A 20037-nucleotide genomic window follows, 5' to 3' on the forward strand; every position below is an offset into this window, starting at 1 on the left:
TTCCAGTGAAAATGAAATATCTATCTGCCTGTTTAATTACGACAGTATGAATTGTTTTGTTATTTTATAGCTCAGATATACAGCGACAGACAGATTCTAGTGAATGCAGACGAAGTGCAACATACTGACCGCTATATTTCACCCGAGAGTCAGCATTATAGAACACAAACTCAAACTGGAAGGGAGGTTATTATAAATTGCTTGCTTCTACATCATTTCTTTCAAAAGACAGCTAATATGACCATATCACATTTCCTTATTTTTACAAATCCGTTTGCTTATTTTTTTAACTACAAAAAAATTTAAAACAACAGGTAATATATACGAAAGTGAGATTCAAACTCGTAAGTCGAAAATATACTGATAACAGTCACCCCACCATGGCTAAGAATGAACAAAAACAATCTGACAAACAACAGAACAAATAAACAGTGCAGCAGTGGTGTTAAAATAAATCCAAACATCTCAATTAGTATGTGTCAGTAATCTGTTATAATCTCGCGGAGGGGAGTCACTTATCTTGTAATGAGAAGTAGGGATTAGCCGCTGTAATATGTCTCCTCTTTCGGCTGCACGCAATATAATGAGATAGTCATATCAAGATGAAATATATGACAAAGTTGATAATTGGATCATAAGTATCTGAAACTAATGAGATTTCAAATTATCCATTGATAAAATTTAAACCGAAGTCGCAAATGCATAATATATTGGTCAAATATGTTCATTTCTCCATGTTTTGGCATAAGCATGTACGCTTTAGGTATATGTTTGCTTAAACATAAAATTGGGTTTATTTTTGTTATTCGAAATATACGAAAAAAGTAAAATCAGAAAAAACTGAACTCTGAGGAAAATTCAAAACGGAAAGTCCATAATAAAAGGTAAACTCAAAGGAAAAATACATCAAATGCATGGAAAACAACTGCCATTTTCCTGACTTGGTACATTCTTAGTTCAAATATAGAAAATGGTGGATTGAACCTGGTTTTAAACCTCTAACGTATATGACAGTCGCATCAAACTCCGTTATCATATTTACATCGATGCGTGAACAAAACAGACCTAATAGGTAAAACAAAGACAAAATATTGTTAAAATAGTCATCAGTGTGTTACAATCTCAAGACTAATGAACATATACAAAAAACACAAAAATCATCTATCAAATTAATAAACACATTTCTTGTTTCGAGTGCTGGGTGTCGGAAAATGAAAACGTTACATAAAAGAAATTTTGTCGTTCAAAATGTTGGAACTCTATGTCGCAACAGCTCACCATTACGTTAAGGTCTGAATCCCAACGGAGAAAAATCATTTAAAATCAATATTTACTTTTTTTCAGATTGACAAAGGACATGAATCAGAACCAATTGACTATATGGGTTATGCACTTATGGCATGCCTTTGTTGTTTCTGGCCGTTAGGATTGATTGCTATACGTTACGCAAACATTGTAAGTGTTTTGTTATCAGAACAAAGTTTTAATAAAAAAAACACGGTTTATATACTATAGTATTGTACAAAACAATGACCGTAAAATGTCTATAATCTATGTCAAAAGAAGTTAATATTATGTTAGAATGTTTTGAGAAAACTTAATGGAGATATTTTTTACACGTTTAGTGTCATAACAATTGATAGCTTGTTATATCTATTAATTGAAGCCTGTATCCATACATGACAGTAAATTGACCTCTATAATGACTACGTGTGTGCTAATGTGATGATAGGTGCTGTTTCATTGAGTTGCAAGTTCCAGAAAAAATTCATTTGTAACAACCCAACAAAGTTACACAAAAATGTTTGAATAAATGCACTAATGTTTATGCACTTTTGCGATCTTGTTTTTATTATTATATAAAATATTTTGTTTATGGTTGAAGGATTTAAATATTCATAAATGGTTCAAGCACATAAAACATATGATCTAAAAGCACTCCTAACCAAACTGACAACATCTTAAAAGTTTACTCATAATAAGGATACCTGCAAATTTACTTCCTACAGCACTGACGAGTGTGCGTTCAAAATATCTTTGTCGTGTTTTTTTGTATTAGATAATAGAATTCCTTTTTTATTCGCGGACAAAAAAAAATTAAAAAAATGAAATTCTTTATTTATATATATATATATTATTTAATATGTGCATTCCCTGTTTTGTTTACACAAAGTTTAATTGTTATATGATCCTTCATAGTAATCACAATGGTATATTTTTATCTAACAGGCAAATGATGCGAAGGCAAGGGGAGATTTCGAAGAAGCCAGAAAGCAAAATAGTAATGCACGATCCATGATTATTGCCTCAGTTTTTTTCGGATTAATTACAATTGCTGCTGTCGTCGTCATACGTGCTTATATAAGGCAAAAACAATAATTGGGTCAACAAATCATTCTGATATCAACTTTACTAAAACAATCTACGTAGTAGTATTATATTCTAACAATTGCTTTAATTCGTATTTCTATTCTGAAACAGTGTCAAACAGTCAGACGAATGATGCGGTTGGTGAAATTACAAAGACTGTCGACAAACAAATTAAATCGTTTGGCATCACTAAGACCTACTAATATTCGTTTCAGTTGTTTTCCTTATATGTGTTTCTATCACAGAGGTACTTTTTTTTTTATCTAAGTCATTAACATGCATTATTGTCACTAGTAATATTTCTATATCCGGTAAAATAAAACATTATTGTACTCTGCATTTGATTTTTGAAACTTAATCACAGATATACAAATGCAAACCTTTACATTTAATATCTTTTTTTTTATTTTGATACTTGTGAAATGTCTAACGCCTTGACTTATTTTACGACACGATCTCAGACATATAAGCGGATATACTTCTCGTTGATTTAAGGCAAGTACAAAACTCAAGGGACTAGATATAGATGGACAGTTTAGACCTGACAGTTTATGTAGTTTTTCGGACGAGTCGATGGAAATTTTAAATTGTTGAAAGTGGAATTCCTATATCAATGAAACCGCTAAATTTTTAATAAGGACAACATCAAATTCAAATTCAGGACGAGAACACATACATAATAAATTCACACTGCAACATAAGTGGAGTGGGGCGACTGGTTGGAAATTAGAACTGACATTTACTAGTGTGGATAGCTTTGATAAGGTAGAAATTCCGTAGTGTTACCGGCCATATTCCTATCCTTTAGGAATTCAGTTTCAAGTTCCAATTGCTGATCGTCTCTTGACATATATGAGAACAGTATAAACGTTCTCGTATTGTTGACTTAAAACCAATCGAAATGTGCAACGGTCAAGGTTATTTTAAAAATAAGGAACTTATTCTTATTTCCTCACTTCACTATCACAAAAAAACAGTTCAATAGAATTGAAATCAGTTGCTTGTGTAATATTGGTAAATTCATTATAACAAAGTTCAGACTTATAAACCAATTGAATTATAATGATACACAATTTAGCCTGTGCTTCAATGGTTTTAATTGTAGTTCATTTATAAGTTTTGGAATTAAGTATGATGTCCATCTTTACTGAACTATTTTTTTAGAAGCCAGCTAAGGACCACCTCCGGGTGCAGGATTTTTCTCGCTGCGTTAAATACCCATTGATGGTCTTCGTCTGTTCGTTGGTCGGGTTGTTATCTCTTTGGCATATTCCTCATTTACATTCTCAATTCTATTTCCTGTTTAAAGAACATTTAAGAACAATAGCTAGCAATGGTTTAGAAATACTAGGCAACAAAAGAAACGAGACGCTAGTTTGTTCTTAAATTTATACTTTTATATTACCAAATGGGGAAAAACTGTCAAACTATCATCTGAAAAGCAAATGCGTATGATTAAAAGAATCTTAGAAAATCGAAAAGTTAGAAAATATCGAGTTATTTAACACTGCTGTCACATTTATTTTACGGAAAATGATGACAAAAGTTAACACTTTTTTCGGAAATGACATTTAAGTGTTCAAACATCTACAAAGGCATTCAATATTTAAAGCAGAACAATTTCAAATTTAAAGTTATAAGTTTTTATTTCGGTTTTTAATTTTTTGGTGAAAATTCGATTTTTGATATACCGCAAATATATACAAAAATTTCGGGTATTTTTAACATTAAAAATTTCGAATTACAGCTGTTAAAATGATTTCTATCAGAACTTGACGACTTCAAATAGAAATATGTTTCCAAACAATTCTTCCCTTTTGTTGGTTTATAGGAATTGTTTATGAGCAGATTTATATTAGAGCCTTTAAACATAAAAACACTTTTTTTTAAAGAAGTGTTATCTGCTGAGAAACGTTTCATGGAGATTTACAATCCGTCAGTTGCTTTTCATGTGAGGAAGCTAGGGATTTATTTGATTGAAAAGAGGGATAAAAGATATCAAACGGACATTCAAACTCATAGATAAAAAACTGATGAGTCCATGGATAAAAAAAAACAGAAAAACAAAAAAAAAACAATAGTACATAAGACACAAAATAGACAACTAAAGACAAAGCAACACGAACTCCATCGTAAACTGGGGTGATCTCAGATGCCAAAGAATGGTAGGCAGATCCTGCTCCACATGGGGCACCCGTCATGTTGTTCATGTAATCACGTTAATATAAACCCGGTAAAATATCTTCTTCGGTATGCCATATTCGTGGAAAGGAAACAGGAACAGTAGCTATAACATTAGGAATAAAGCCGATATCATCAGGGACGTGAAGACGTTTACTGGCATATAAAAAAACTATTTTATTTTAAAAGTTGTTGTATTCTGTATGTAAAACAAACTATAGCGTTTTTCTTTATTAAGTTTAATTATCAAATATAAAAATACCAAAAGCTTTATCATTTAAATGAAGCCGATTTCATGTCTATATGAAATACAACAATCATACATCCAAATTAAAAAAAAAAATAATAATTAATTATTTTATAAAAAAAAATTAAATGTAGTCTCGAAATTATTATATTTAAATATTGTACAATTTGAAAAATTGTTCCCATGCAAATGCAGCTACAGATCAGGTACGTATTATAAATTTCGATACAATAATATATATTGGAATACTCGGACAACGTTTAAACCTTGAGGGCAGACACAAAATCAATTGTTTTAAGTTATTACATCCTGCCTGTAAATAATAGTATATCCTTCCTCTTTTAATAGTTTAATTATTAAATATTAGAATAATTCAACAAGCATCATAACTTATATGTTACCGTGTGAAATACAACAATCATGTATGTACATGACATGGTTTTTTGACAAAAAATAAGTAATAAGAAATTCCAAATAGCATATGAAAAGAAAGATATTGGGAACCATGGCACACTATCGGTTTGAGATATAAACTTGTTATGATTTAGCTTGTTTCAAATTACTGTATTAACCAATGACGATATAAAACGATGATATTTTCCTTATATTTTTTTTTCATTCGGTTAAAAGAAAACACCTACATGTATAATATCATATTAACTTATGTTCGTAATAATACCTGAGAGATAAATTATAAATGATATTAAACAAGAATAGCTTTCTATTTTGTGTCGGCAGTACAAGGGTCTTCGAAAACAAAATATGTTTACCTTAGGAAAATCAAGTCAGGAATAAAACAGTACTTATTCATTTATTTAATGTGTTTGAGCTTTTAACTTTGACCTTAGATTAAGGACTTTCTTTTTTGAATTTTTCCTAGAAGTTCAGTATTTTTGTGATTTTATCTTTTGCTAAAATGCGTATTTTTTTCTCTTGTGAAAATAACGTAGATAGATTGTCCTTGTAAAACATACAAATTGGCACATATGAAATGTGTTGAATTTGGCATTAATAGGATTCGTGTTGTTCTTGAAAAAAGGAAAATCACATAAATTATGAGATCAGAGGAAAATTCAAAACGAAAAGTCCATAATCAGATTTAATTTTGAACTTCATCTCTTAAAATACTTTAATGTTGATATTGCATAAAGTTGAATAATTAACATACATATTAAAAAAATGTTTTTTTGTTTTAGTAATTTGGTTTGATATCTATGTCGTTTATTGTCTATGTCGTTGGTCTGCTAAGTGCAGAACGTGACTTTGTTGCCAAATTTGACTGTTATATCGAGTGTAAATTTGCGTTTCGTTACGACGTGTATCGGTATTTTGTTCATCTAACATTCGTTTATTTAATGTATTGTTTCTATGTGTTACATATTTGTTTTTCGTTCATTTTTATTACTTAAATAAGGCCGTTAGTTTTCTCGTTTGAATTGTTTTACATTGTCTTATCGGGGCCTTTTATAGCTGACTATGCGATATGGGCTTTGCTCATTGTTGAAGGCCGTACGGTGACCTATAGTTGTTAATGTTTGTGTCATTTTGTTCTTTTTGTGGGTAGTTGTCTCATTGGCATTCATATCACATCTTCTTTTTTATATTGATAACTGTTTTTGTATTGTTATGAGCAATAACTTATGACTAAAATTAACAAAAACCCATCAAAACAACATATGATACAATAGATATTTGGATACTATTTTGGCTCTCAATAATGACGACTTCAGTATGTATCCTAAGAAAATTTATCCTGTTGAACTTACTTTAAATAAAGCTAATACTAATGACTACTGCCCTTTCTTTCTTGATATATATATATATCATTAACGGGAAGCTTAATGCAAACCTTTATGATAAAAGAGATGATTTTTCATTTCCTATCGTTTCTCGCTACATTGAAGACCCATTGGTGGCCTTGGGCTTTTGTCTGCTCTATGGTCGGGTTGTTGCCGCTTTGACACATTCGCCATTTCCTTTCTAAATTTTATTATAGTTACTTTATAAATATCAAAATAAATTCAATCTATGCGGGATTTGTTCTTTTTGAAGACACAAAATGTTACTCATGGACTCAAGATTCCGACCAATTTACATACATTGCATTTCGACCTCTTCATTATAAGCTTTCATATAAAATGCTTCTTGTGAGTATGTGAGAATGTTATATCTTTTATAACAAGATTAATATCTGAATAACGGCTGGCAACATTTTATAATAACAAGTTCTTTTGAGCATCAATGTTTTGTATCAAAATATGTCATATAAATATTATTTTTTTTATTTTGAATTAATCCTTCAAAAGTGTTCTGTTCTTCAATTTGAAAGCCAATACAACTGAAAAGATGGACGGGTGTTAAAAATGTTACATGTTTTAAGGTATAAGAGGCTACAATCTCAACTGTGGATCAAAGATCTTCTTCTAAATGAAATCAACGAATTAGAGTTTATAATAATTAATGTATAGTTATATATCAACTTTCTAAATCATTTAATATGATTCTTTTTTGCTCTAAGAACAAATTCGTGCACTTCGACTTTCTTTTATTTTTAAATTACTTTAAATGAACTTACATGGCTTAAAATAGAGAGATTAAAAAACAGAAAACTATACCACACAAATTCTATCAAATTAAACGCTTAATCGACATTCCAGTGTTATGGAATGGTACAGTTTATGACATAAACTAGCAATTTTACCTGACCATTACGGAAAACAGGTATTTAGTCGGATCTTAACACGTACTTGTGATTTGGTTAAAACCGGTTTTGATAAAAAAAAAATATATATACGAAGAAATGTCGCAATATTCAGGATTTAATTAAATCCGTATTTCGGTAGGATGGTGCAAGCATACGATTTTTATTGCGTCTTACACTTTGAGAAGAGGATAATCTTTATAACTACTTTATTCAAATATTGTGTAAAAACATTAATTTTGAGCTATGAAAGTCAAGTGGCTCGAGCATTTTTCTGAGGAAATTAAAAAAAAATTGCAAAGAAATATGTTTACAGTGGGTTAGCTTTCATTAGTCTTCACTTTCTATAGATTAACAACTTTAGGATATATTTATAATTTCAAATCATCTTTGAAGGCGGCGGACGATTGCACAGTTAATAAATTACATTGATGTGCCATTTGTATGCAAGAGTGACATTCCGTTGTATTATGTGACAATTCGAAAACAAATTATGCGAGTATTCTCTCCCCTTAACAGGTTCATTATTTTATAATTAAGTTTAGGTTTCTGGTATTATTTTGAATAATTACAAAATGTATCAGTTCAATATATTTCAGTTTTTGTTATTGGTGTATCAAAAACATTGATGTACGAATATAATTTCATAAATTTGAAACGTTTAAAATGATTACATACCAATATAAAGAACCGTTCATCATTTTTGAAAAAAGACTATGAACGAAAATCGTATTATTTATCTTCCCTTGATGACAGATTGATTGGGAAATGAACATAATGATAAAAAAAGATTGGGAAATGAACCAGCGTTATCTAATGGTAATCACAGAGAGGGACCAGCAAGCAATTTATAATTGTAGCTTATTCAACGTTAAAACATTTTTCCACTATAAACGAATGTTACTTCATATAAACAAAGGACTTTGTAAGCTAAATCTACAAATTTTATTAGATATTATGATTTTTATTGCAATATATAAATATGCTACATAAACTGCAGATTTTAATTCAGATTCTTTTTTATGGTCGTTGTAAGTAAATGAATTGCCAACTATACGTAATTGGTTTTTCTCATTATTGAAGGTCGTACAATTGCCTATTTTTGCTTACATTCACTCCATTTGAACTCTAATTGATAATTGTCTCCTTGGCAATCATACCTAATCTTCTTAGCTCTTTATATTACAAACTGATGTTCAAAACTCACTCGGAATGCAGTATTAATTAAAAGTCATTAAAATAAACATATTCTGGATGATATCTTACTAACAATACATGCGCAACGCAGGTTGTGCAAAGTAGGTCGTCGAGTGAAAATACCCGTTCGCGAATTGTTGAAGCTGACACAATCAAAGTGTGAAAAGGTCAAGGTAATTTATAACAAGGAAGTAATTCTTGTTTTCTCACTTGAATATCATAGAATTAATTCAATAGGATATAATTAAGTTAATTGTGAAACAATGGGTAAGTAAACTAGTATTAAAGTATATTTTATTTTAGATTATGCAGTCTTAAACATTTTAATAATTCCCAGTAATTGAATTCTATTAATAAACAACTTAAAACTTTCCTTTTCCTGTTAAAATTTCATTACAGGACGTAGACATTGTTCATGTTTTTAATGAATTTCAGATATCAATAGGTTGTGTCTACCCGGGGTCTAGTACTGTAATTGACATATTTTCAATTGCATTTCTTTCTGCTCATCATCTACGTAAATTTACTGCAACAATTGTTTCATTTCTTCTGAAAAAGTGCTTATTTGACTTCTTTTATTTTCACGCAACCACACAGTTATTTTACTAGGAAAAAATTCAGTCAATTCAGAAAGAAACAGATGCGTTTGTTTACCATGAAAACGGTTAAGGGTATATTTTTGTATTTTTTGACACATCTATAACATATTATCGACAAATATTGTTCTTACAGTGGTTAATAGCTGAACAAACTTTCGGGTTATATGTCGACCATGCAATTTGTAATTAAACAATAATATACATGTGTAATAAAAACAGCACGTAGAAAACGTGAAAGATAAGTGAATTGAAAGAGCAATGATATTTGTAGTGATATTTTCCATAGGTTAATTTATATATTTACAGTTTTTCATTTATGTGTTGTGATTAATTTGTTATTAAAAATACGTTTTGCAATCCAAATATTCTGTGAAAAGGTTAACATGTGTCCATAGAACGATGTCTCCTTTTTAAAGTGCATACAACAATGACATATCGCTATTTAAACAAGATTTTTTGTAAGATAGCTTTTAAACGGAAAATACTTGTTTAAAAAAAGTTCATAATAGGAAGTATTATTAAAGATTCTTAAAGATGCAAAACAATACTACACAAAAGTGTAGTTTTGAACAAGTGATCCTTGTAAAAATATTATAGACGACGGATAACGACGACGACGGACGACGATATACGATGGACGACAAGTAATGACAAGAGCTTACACTGGCTCTTTCGACCAAGTAAAATAAAAAGTCGAATTAACTATTTGATCAATTTGGATTAAAAGTATTTTAACATGAAAATTTACAACTAACAAGGGGTTATCATCATAAAAAAAGATTTTTGTTTCAAAACACAGTTTGCTAAATTTGATCAATCTAAACATCTAAATCTACTGGTGTGTAACATGATGATTGGACTTTGCTATTTTCCGTATTGTGATTGTTAAAACTTAATAATATTCTAAATAAGATCCAAGTGTACGAGGTATTATATCCCTGTTTTATTAAATTTTATTTATCACTGACGTTAAAACACCTAAGTCACGGGAAAAGCATTAGTAACTAGAGGGATAGGTTGGTTTAAAAACCCGTTTAAAACAAACTACGCACAAACATCGTGTTTGAATAATAAGTAAATATCATAAATCAGGCTAAAGTGGTTGAACAAACGAATTACACATGTTAACAAAAGTGAGTTTTTTTTGCCCACTTCCACTTTTTGTAAACGACTTTGACGTATACATGTTGGAATAATGGGTAAATACTTTTCTAATATTTAATTAGCAGTGATATAACTGGTAAGTGAATTATTATACATCACCAGTTCCCTCCTTTCTTCATACTACAAAATTGATTAGAAACAGGAAAACTGGTAAAATTTCGACTTGAGCAAGATAATTTTAAGAAGAAACATTTTATTGTCATGCTGTAAAATAGCCCATTACCACATTTTATATTACCAAATATTTTTTTCTCTAACTGGCCAATCTGGTTTAATCCATTTTACTAGTAACTAGTTAAAATCTGCCCGTAAGCAATTTGCAACAATACATGCCCATCTGTAAACTGTTTGCGCTTCTTTCATGATCCGTCACAATCTTTTTCAGATTTTTGTAATGATTATTTATGGATTTTTAAAAGTGCTGACTAGTATGTGCTGCTTACGATTTCATTATGGTTGTGTAATAATGTGTTTACGGATTGTTTTCTAGTGATAATGACCATTTTACGCATTTTACGTTGGTATTAATAAAAATACTTAACGAAAAGATACATATTCTGTATTCATTCTTTTTTATAAGTTTACCTTTTGGTGAAATGTATTTCACCTGTAAAATCGTAGATATTCTGAACAACACGTTAACAAGTCATAAACAGCACTCCTTTGATGTGACACGTCGTAATTTACTTATAAAAATCGGTAAAATGACAACTCGTTACACTTTGTGGAATTTTCTAGTAAACACAGCGTAACAACTCGTTATTATCCCGTAAATATACGATAATAAAACGAATATAGTTCTTCTTAAATCAGTAATTAAAATTACCCTTCAGGGGCACCTTAGATCACCCCTCGTGTTTAATGGGGATCGTGTTGCTTATTCTTTGGTTTTCTTTTTGTTTCAAGTGTGCTATTATTTGTCTGTTTGTCTGTTTGTCTTTTTTATTTTATTTTGGCCATGGCGTTGTCGGATTGTTTTGGATTTATGAGTTTGACTGTCCCTTTGGTATCTTTCGCTTCTCTTTTACATAACTGTAGCTCAGTGAACTTAGGCCATTCGTAAAACCTCTTTAGTAACCTCCGTGTATTATGCAAAAGGGGGGGGGGCAAAAGTGACCAGACAATTTATGATATGGGCTCATTACTTTTTTCTAACAGTTTTAACCGTGTGAAGTTAGACAGTTTAAATAATTACAGGACAACGATGTTAAAAACTTAATTCGAATATATCAAAACAAACCTAAATATTGAGGTAATGTATCTTGCAAATGTCAATGATACTTTATATCTCCTCAATTGATAGATTTATTAAATATCAAAATAACTCAACAAGTTTTGATATTAAATTGAAGCTTACGTTATTTCTTTGTGAAATACAACTATCTGATACATGTTAGCTGCTGTCTAAGTTTTGAGATAAAATTTTCAAATTCAGTCAATTTGTAAAATTACATAATTACATAATTAGCATGTGGTAAACGAATTCGCATGTGTCTTTATTTTATTGTGTATTTTCATATACCCTATTGTAATCACAATGCCAATAACAAGTTATAACGTTTCAAAGTACTTAAACAGGAGAATCGTGATAGTCAACAATAGGGAAGCCGGACTATTACATATATTTATGACTCCGAAACAGGCCTTGGGTAATGGTAATTTGTAATTGTAATGCATTGTAATATTACATTTTTTGGATGTAATGCAAAGTAATTTGTAATGCACATTTTCTGCATTACAATTACATGTAATGTAATGATTACTTTAGTTGAAAATTGATGTAATGCCTCCATTACAGTACATTACTTTTCATTACAAATTGGTAAAATAGATAAAATTGAAGAATATTGTATAATAAAAATAAGATATTAACAAAAACAAAAGAAAGTATGGAATAACATTTTTGTCATAGTTAATTACTGTATTAAATAAATTACATAAATCTTTAAAACACACATTAAGGTAAGAAATATAGAATGGTAAAAATTATCAAGTCTTTGATCTTGGTTTCTGATATTTGTTTAAAATGATATTGGGAATATTTTGGTGTTTTCGGTGGTATATGAAAAATCTTATATAAAAAATTATCAAACAAAACTATATAGATGAAAATTTCATAATTCTATACACACCTTACATGTATTTCAATGAAAGATTGAATATATCAAACAACATTTTTAAACCAAACTGTGGTTTGGGTCCTGACTGTGTTGTTATTTCTCCTCATTAATACCACAATGTTTTTATTGCAATCAAATCTTATCAATTTATGTTTGTCCTCACAGAGCCCTTAGGCATTTTTAACAAGATAATCTTTTAATAACATATTTATTATTTAATGAATGGCTATTATCTATTTTGAATTTATAGAACCATAAAACTAATTTTTGACTCTTCACATTGAATAATCCGCGAAGCGGATTATGTAAATTGTGAAGAGTCAAAAATTAGTTTTATGGTTCCATAAAATCAAAATATATTATTGCCATTCATTATAAATAAATTTCTATCAAAAATAAGGCTCAAAGAACATTTTTTATTATTTATATTAACAATAACAACATACACACATGTTGGCGTATGAATACACAACGTCAGAGTGGGCGTGTCGCCATCAAAATTGACAACATTGAAAATAAACCTAATAATTTTAACCAATCAGAAGACAGTAAATAAACCAAATTTATTTATATCTCTTTGAAATTCCTTAATGATGTCTTAAGAATCGATTGATCAATGTTAGAAACGAAATTATATGAAATTTTTTTTTTTTTTTTTACCACCACTTGAGAAACTTAAAAGTGACTTTTTCAGTTTCATGCCTCCTTCTACTCCATCAAAGAGTAGAGACACAGGGTATGGTGCAGTACATGATGTTGACATCTACTTGTCTGAGCCATGTGAAAAAAACTGGAATAATGGAAGTCAAATTCAGTGCATTTCTTCTTTGGCTAATACAGCTATCACGTATTTAGCCATTTACCACACATCAGCTCCAAGAGAAAGGCTTTAAGTATTGCTGAAAAGGTGTACAGAACTGATCACTGTTCTCTACATGGCATCACATTTAAACCACTTGTGATGATAAAGTGCAATAGACATATTAGTTAACCAGTATTTGAAGTCTATGGCACTACCACCGTATATATGTACATATACCTCTCATGGTAATATTTATCAATTTCTTATAAAAATCTGTTTTTGAAATGCTTTTAGTTTTTATATTGAAAAAGTAATGTGTAATGTTATGCATTACACGGGCAAAGTAATTGTAATGTAATGCATTACATGTTAGAAAAAATGTAATTGTAATTGTAATTGTAATGGAAGAATCACAAAGTAATTGTAATGTAACGCATTACATTGCAATGTAATGGCCCCAGGCCTGCAAATGAAGAATAGCAATAAAAGCCTTGTTCTTTTGCTTTTGTGTGTGCTTGTACTGATTTAGTGTCATTGATGATTACCCCATACCTTTTAGTTTTCTTTTATACACAATTTATTAGACTTTTAGTTAAAACATTTCCAAACTTTAAATAAACTCATGGTTACAACTATGAAAATAAAATAGGTCTATGCGGGTTTTAGTTTTTGTACCTCAGAAATATATTACCTTATCTGTATTTTGCAAAACGTTGAAGATTTTTTGGTTCTCAATGCTCTTCGACTTCGTACTTGTTTTTGGTATTTGATGAACTTCATGAAATTTGATAACAATAATTCTTGCATATTAAGCTAGAGAAAATAAACTCGGGCTGCGTTATGAAATAAACATGGTTCAAGGTTGAGAGAATTTGTCAAATATTGACTTGAATAGCAGATCAAAGTTAAATTTTTGGTCGTATCTTGTTTCTCAAAAATACTACAATGGCGAAATTACAAGCTTATTCAGTTTTTGCTTCATTATAATGACATCGTTTGCTTCTAGTGAAAATTCAATATGTATCTGCCTGTTTAATTACTATGCATTGCTTTGTAATTTCATAGCTCAGATACACAGCGACAAACAGATTCTAGTGAATGCAGACGAACTGCAACATGGTGACCGCTATTTTTCACCCGAGAGTCAGTATTATAGAACTCAAGTTCAAGCAGGAAGGGAGGTAATTATAAGTTGCTATAGCTCGTCACTTATATAAGTCTTATGTAGACAAAACGCGTGTCTGATGCAAAGACAAAAATTTCAATCCTGGTTTATTTCCACGTCATTTGGTTTTTGTGCAAAGGCTTAGATACATTTCCTTTATTTTATAAACACCCTTTTTTTGTGTATTCTTTTACTAGAAGAAAGTTAAGAAGACAGACAAAAGATAACAGAGTGAGGTGTTAACTCGATAGTCGAAAACACTATATCTAAAATTGAGAGGAAAAAAAACCTGACAAACAATAGACCAATAAACAGTGGAATAGTGGTGCGAAAATAAAAATCAGAAAAATAACGGAAAGACCATAATCAAGGACAAACTCAAATGAAAAACACATCAAATGCATGGACAACAACTGTCAAATTCCTGACTTGTTACATGCATTTTCAAATGTAGAAAATGGTGGATTGAACCTGGTTTTATAGCACTCAACATCTAACTTATATGACAGTCGCATCAAATTCCGTTATCATGTTTACAACGATTCGTGAACAAAAAAGATATAATCGGTAAAAATAGTCAAAATATCGTTACAATAGTCATCACTGTCTTACAATCTCAAGACAGAAACCATATACAATAAAACACAAAAATCATCTATCAAATTAATAAACACATTGCTTGTTTCGAACGCTGGGCGTCGGAAAATGAAAACGTCGCATAAAGGAAATTTTGTCGTTCAAAAGGTTGATACTTTATGTCGCAATAGCTCACCATTACGTAAAGGTCTGAATCCCAACGGATAAAAATCATTTTAAATCAATATTCACCTTTTTCAGATTGACAGAGGACATGTACATGAATCAGAACCAAGTGACTATATGTGTTCTGCACTAATGGCATGCCTTTGTTGTTGCTGGCCGTTAGGATTGATTGCTATGTATTACGCAAACAGTGTAAGTGTGTTTTTTTTTATCAGAACAAAGTTTTAATATATAAGACCACAGTTTATATAATATAGTATTGTACAAAAAAATGACAATAAAATGTCTATAATCTATGAAAAAAAAGTATAGATCATGCTAGTATGCTATGAGAAAACTGAATGGAGATATTTTTTACACGTTAGTGTCATGACAGTTGATAGCTTGTTGTATCTATTCATTGAAGCCTATATCCATACATGGCAGTAAATTGACCTCTATAATGACTATGTGTGTGCTAATGTGATAATAGGTGCTGTTTCATTAAGTTGCAACACCACAATGAACATTTTTTTCTGTAAAAAGTTCGTTTGTAACAACCCAACTAGTTAACACACAAATGTATGAATAAATGCACCAATGTTTATGTACCTTTTGCGAGCATGTTTTCATTATCATATGAAATATTTTATTTATTATTGAAGGATTTACATATTCATGAATGTTTCAAATATATGATCTAAAAGCACTCTTAACCAAACTGACAACATCTAAAAAGTTTACTCATAATAAGGATTCTTGCAAACTGCAAATTTACTTCCTACAGTACTGACGAGTGTGCGTTCAAAATATCTTTGTCGTGATTTTTTTATTAGATAATAGAATTTCTTTTTTATTGGGGACAACACAAAAAAAAAGTCGTATCATTCTTTCTTAATTTGTGCATTCCCTCTTTTGTTTACACAAAGTTTGATTGTTATATGATCCTTCATAACAGTCACTATGGAATATTTTTATCTAACAGGCAAATGATGCGAAGGCAAAGGGAGATTTCGAAGAAGCCAGGAAGCAAAATAGTACTGCACGATCCATGATTATTGCCTCAGTCATATTCGGAATAATTACAGTTGGTGCTGTCGTCGCCATACGTGTTTATCAAACGAAATAAGAATTATTGGAGTTAATAAATAATTTTTATATCAACTTTACTAAAACAATCTGCGTAGTAGTATTATGTACTAACAGTTGCTTTGGTTCGTATTTCTATTTTGAATTGTGTCAAACAGTCAGACGAATGATGCGGCTAGTGAAATTACGAAGACTGTCGACAATAAAATCGTTTGGCATTACTAAGACCTACTAATATTTGTTTCAGTTGTTTTTCTTATATGTGTTTCTATTACAATGGTACTTTTATATCTAAGTCTTTAACATGCATTGTTGTCATTAAAGATTAATTTCTTGATTACGTTGTAATATTTCTATATCTTTAAAATAAAACATTATTGTACTCTGCATTTGATTTTTGAAACCTAATCGCAGATAAACAAATGCAAACCTTTACATTTAATATTTTGTTATTTTGATACATGTGAATTGTCTAACGCCTTGAATTATTTTACGACACAATCTCAGACATAAAAAAAAAATAAACGGATACCCTTCTCGTTAATTTAAGGCAAGTACAAAACTCAAGGGACTAGATATAGATGGACAGTTTATACCTGACAGTCTATGTAGTTTTTCGGACGAGTCGATGAAAATTTTAAATTGTTGAGAGTGGTTCATGTATTTGTATATATACCTCCTCTATCAATGAAACTGCTAAATTTAAAAAAAGGACCAAATCAATTTGAAATTCAAATTCAGGACGAGAACACATACATAATAAATTCACACTGCAACATAAGTGGAGTTGGGCGACTGGTTGGAAATTAGAACTGGCATTAACTAGTGAGGATAGCTTTGATAAGGTACAAATTTCGTAGTGTTACAGGCCATATTCCTATTCTTTAGGAATTCAGTTTCAAGTTCCCATTGCTGATCGTCTCTTGACATTTATGAGAACAGTATAAACGTTCTCGTATTGTTGACTTAAAACCAATCGAAATGTGCAACGGTCAAGCTATTTTGAAAATAAGGAACTTATTCTTATTTCCTCACTTCAATATAAAAAAAACAGTTCAATAGAATAGAATCAGTTGCTTGTGTAATATGGGTAAATTCATTATAACAAAGTTTAGACTTATTAACCAATTGAATTATAATGCTACACAATTTAAAGTTGACATGTGCTTGTCTTCTATGTTTTTAATTATAGTTCATTTATATGTTGTGGAATTAGGTATGATGTCCATTTTTACTTAATTTTTTAGAAGGCAGGTAAGAACCACCTCCGGGTGCGGGATTTTCTCGCTGCGCTGAATTCCCATTGATGGTCTTCCTTTGTTGTCTGTTCGTTGGTCGGGTTGTTATCGCTCTGACATATTCCTCCTTTCAATTCTCAATTCTATTTCCTGTTTAAAGAACATTATAGAAAAATAGATAGCAATGGTTTAGAAATACTAGTCAACAAAAGAAACGATGCGCTTGTTTGTTCTTAAATTTATACTTTAATATTACCAAATAGGAAAAGCAAATGCATATGATTAAAGGATTCTTAGAAAATCGAGTTATTTAACACTGCTGTCACATTTATTTTGCGGAAAATGATGACAAAAATTAACACTTTTTTTCGGAAATGAGAATTAAGTGTTCAAACATTCAATATTTAAAGCAGACCAAGTTCAAATTTAAAGTTCTAAGTTTTTATATCGATTTTTAATTTTTGGGTGAAAACTCGATTTTTGATATACCGAAAATATATACAAAAATGTCGCGTATTTTTAATAAGAGAATAACACATCACACTCTAAATTTTGAATTAAAGCTCTTATACATGCAAAATAACACATCACACTCTAATTTTTAATTACAGCTCTTAAAACGATTACTATCAGAACATGACTTCAAATAGAAACAAGTTTCCAAATCATTCTTCCCGTTTATTGATTTACAGGAATTGTTTATGAGCAGATTTAAATTAGAGCCTTTAAACATAAAAGCATTTTTTTTTTAAAGAAGTGTTATCTGCTTAGAAACGTTTCATGGAGATTTGCAATCCGTCAGTTGCTTTTCATGTGAGGAAGGAATTTATTTGGTTGAAAAGATGGGTGAAAGATACCAGAGGGACATTCAAACTCATGGATAAAAAAAATAAAACTGATAAGTCCATAGATAAAAAAAAAACAGAAAAACAAAAACACAAAAGTACATAATTAGACACAACATAGAAAACTAAAGACAACGCAACACGAAATCCATCGTAAACTGGGGTGATCTCAGATGCCAAAGAATGGTGAGTAGATCCTGCTCCACATGGGTCACCCGTCATGGTGTTCATGTAATTACGTTATTACAAACCCGGTTAAAATATCTTCTTCGGTGGATATTCGTGGAAAGGGAACAGGATTGTAGCTACAACATTATGAACATCGCCGATATCATCAAGGTCGTGAAAACGTTTACTGGCATATAAAAAACTATTTTATTAAATTGTTGTATCTTGCATGTAAAACATTCTATAGCCTTTTTCTTTATTAAGTTTAATTATCAAATATAAAAATACCAAAAGCTTTCTCATTTACATGAAGCCGATTTCATGTCTATGTGAAATACAACAATTATACATCCAAATTACATGTTTACCGATAACAAAAGGACAGGTCGAAAAACATTGAGTATGGTAGTATGTGACTCACTGTATATCAGATAATCTTGTTATTAACTAGCTAGATTCAAATGGCAGAGGAGCACCTCGACGATGTCAAATGATGATATTTACTTCAAAAGAATAAAACAACAAAGTCTCGAAGTTATTATTTTTAAATATTTTTTTCGATTTTAAAACAAAAATCCTTTTGAAAAAAAGGTATCCATGCTAATGAAGCTACAGATCAGCTACGTTTCAAAGAATCTAAAGAAAAGAAAGGCATGAATATTCTAACTTTGCCATCTGTTTTTTTTTGTAATAAGCGCTGCTACTTTTATTGCAGTTATATATTCACAGCAATAACATACACAGTTTATCCTTTCCTTTTTTTTTTTTATTATTTCCACTTTTCCCTTCACGGTCGGATCATAAAATTTCTTTATAAGTTTCAGATTTCACGCCACATGAGTATGTGGCATTACTCATTGAACTTGGTGTTATCTCTCGTCACCTCTCGTTTTCTGATAATTGATTCAATAAACAGACATTTATTTCTATAACAATGTAAAATTTGGGTTCATCTTCTATGCTATATAATTTCTGAGTGGTTTGAAAAAAAGTTCGAGATCTACTTCAACCTAATTCAATATCGCCATGTTATTCATGTTGGATTAACATTAATAAAAAAAGGAAGACAATTAAAAAAGATGCTCAATAACGCTTAATTACTGTTATTTATTCAGTTTGGGATTATTAGAAAATTGTTCTTAAAAGCCAGTTGTATCACATATGTTTATATGGTATTCCGAGTAATACAAACCCGGACACGAACTCCACAAAAAACGGGTACTCATCTCATGGTTCTTTGAAAACTGTTGCACATGTCACACATCGATAAGTCGTTATCGGTAGAAAGTAACAAAATACACATTCAATGTCGGAAAAAGGGATGATTTGTCGATACTACTTTTGAACATGACCGTCGTCATCTGCAAAACAGATATCTATAACGGTTAATTAACTCGTCATGGCGTCCGT

The 20037-nt window shown here is 30.4% G+C and overlaps 2 protein-coding genes across 3 annotated transcripts; both read left to right on the top strand.

Moving 5' to 3' along the window:
- The first annotated feature begins 390 nt into the window (after window positions 1–390).
- LOC134684611 (transmembrane protein 91-like) lies at window positions 391–2528 on the top strand. The gene is made up of 3 exons (XM_063543911.1): window positions 391–444; window positions 1345–1455; window positions 2230–2528. Exons 1-3 carry the CDS (start codon window positions 391–393, stop codon window positions 2377–2379), a joined length of 315 nt encoding a protein of 104 aa, XP_063399981.1. The 3' UTR covers window positions 2380–2528.
- Window positions 2529–8819: 6291 nt separating this feature from the next.
- LOC134685686 (transmembrane protein 233-like) lies at window positions 8820–16763 on the top strand. 2 transcript variants are annotated; one of them, XM_063545662.1, is made up of 4 exons: window positions 8820–8963; window positions 14447–14562; window positions 15384–15500; window positions 16273–16763. In XM_063545662.1, exons 1-4 carry the CDS (start codon window positions 8960–8962, stop codon window positions 16414–16416), a joined length of 381 nt encoding a protein of 126 aa, XP_063401732.1. In that variant the 5' UTR covers window positions 8820–8959; the 3' UTR covers window positions 16417–16763. The 2 variants fall into 2 exon arrangements, with proteins under 2 accessions (XP_063401732.1, XP_063401733.1); XM_063545663.1 differs by lacking the exon at window positions 8820–8963 and adding an exon at window positions 10374–10494.
- The last annotated feature ends 3274 nt before the right edge of the window (window positions 16764–20037 follow it).

The sequence above is a fragment of the Mytilus trossulus genome, chromosome 9, assembly GCF_036588685.1.
Source record: "Mytilus trossulus isolate FHL-02 chromosome 9, PNRI_Mtr1.1.1.hap1, whole genome shotgun sequence".
Taxonomy (NCBI): domain Eukaryota; kingdom Metazoa; phylum Mollusca; class Bivalvia; order Mytilida; family Mytilidae; genus Mytilus; species Mytilus trossulus.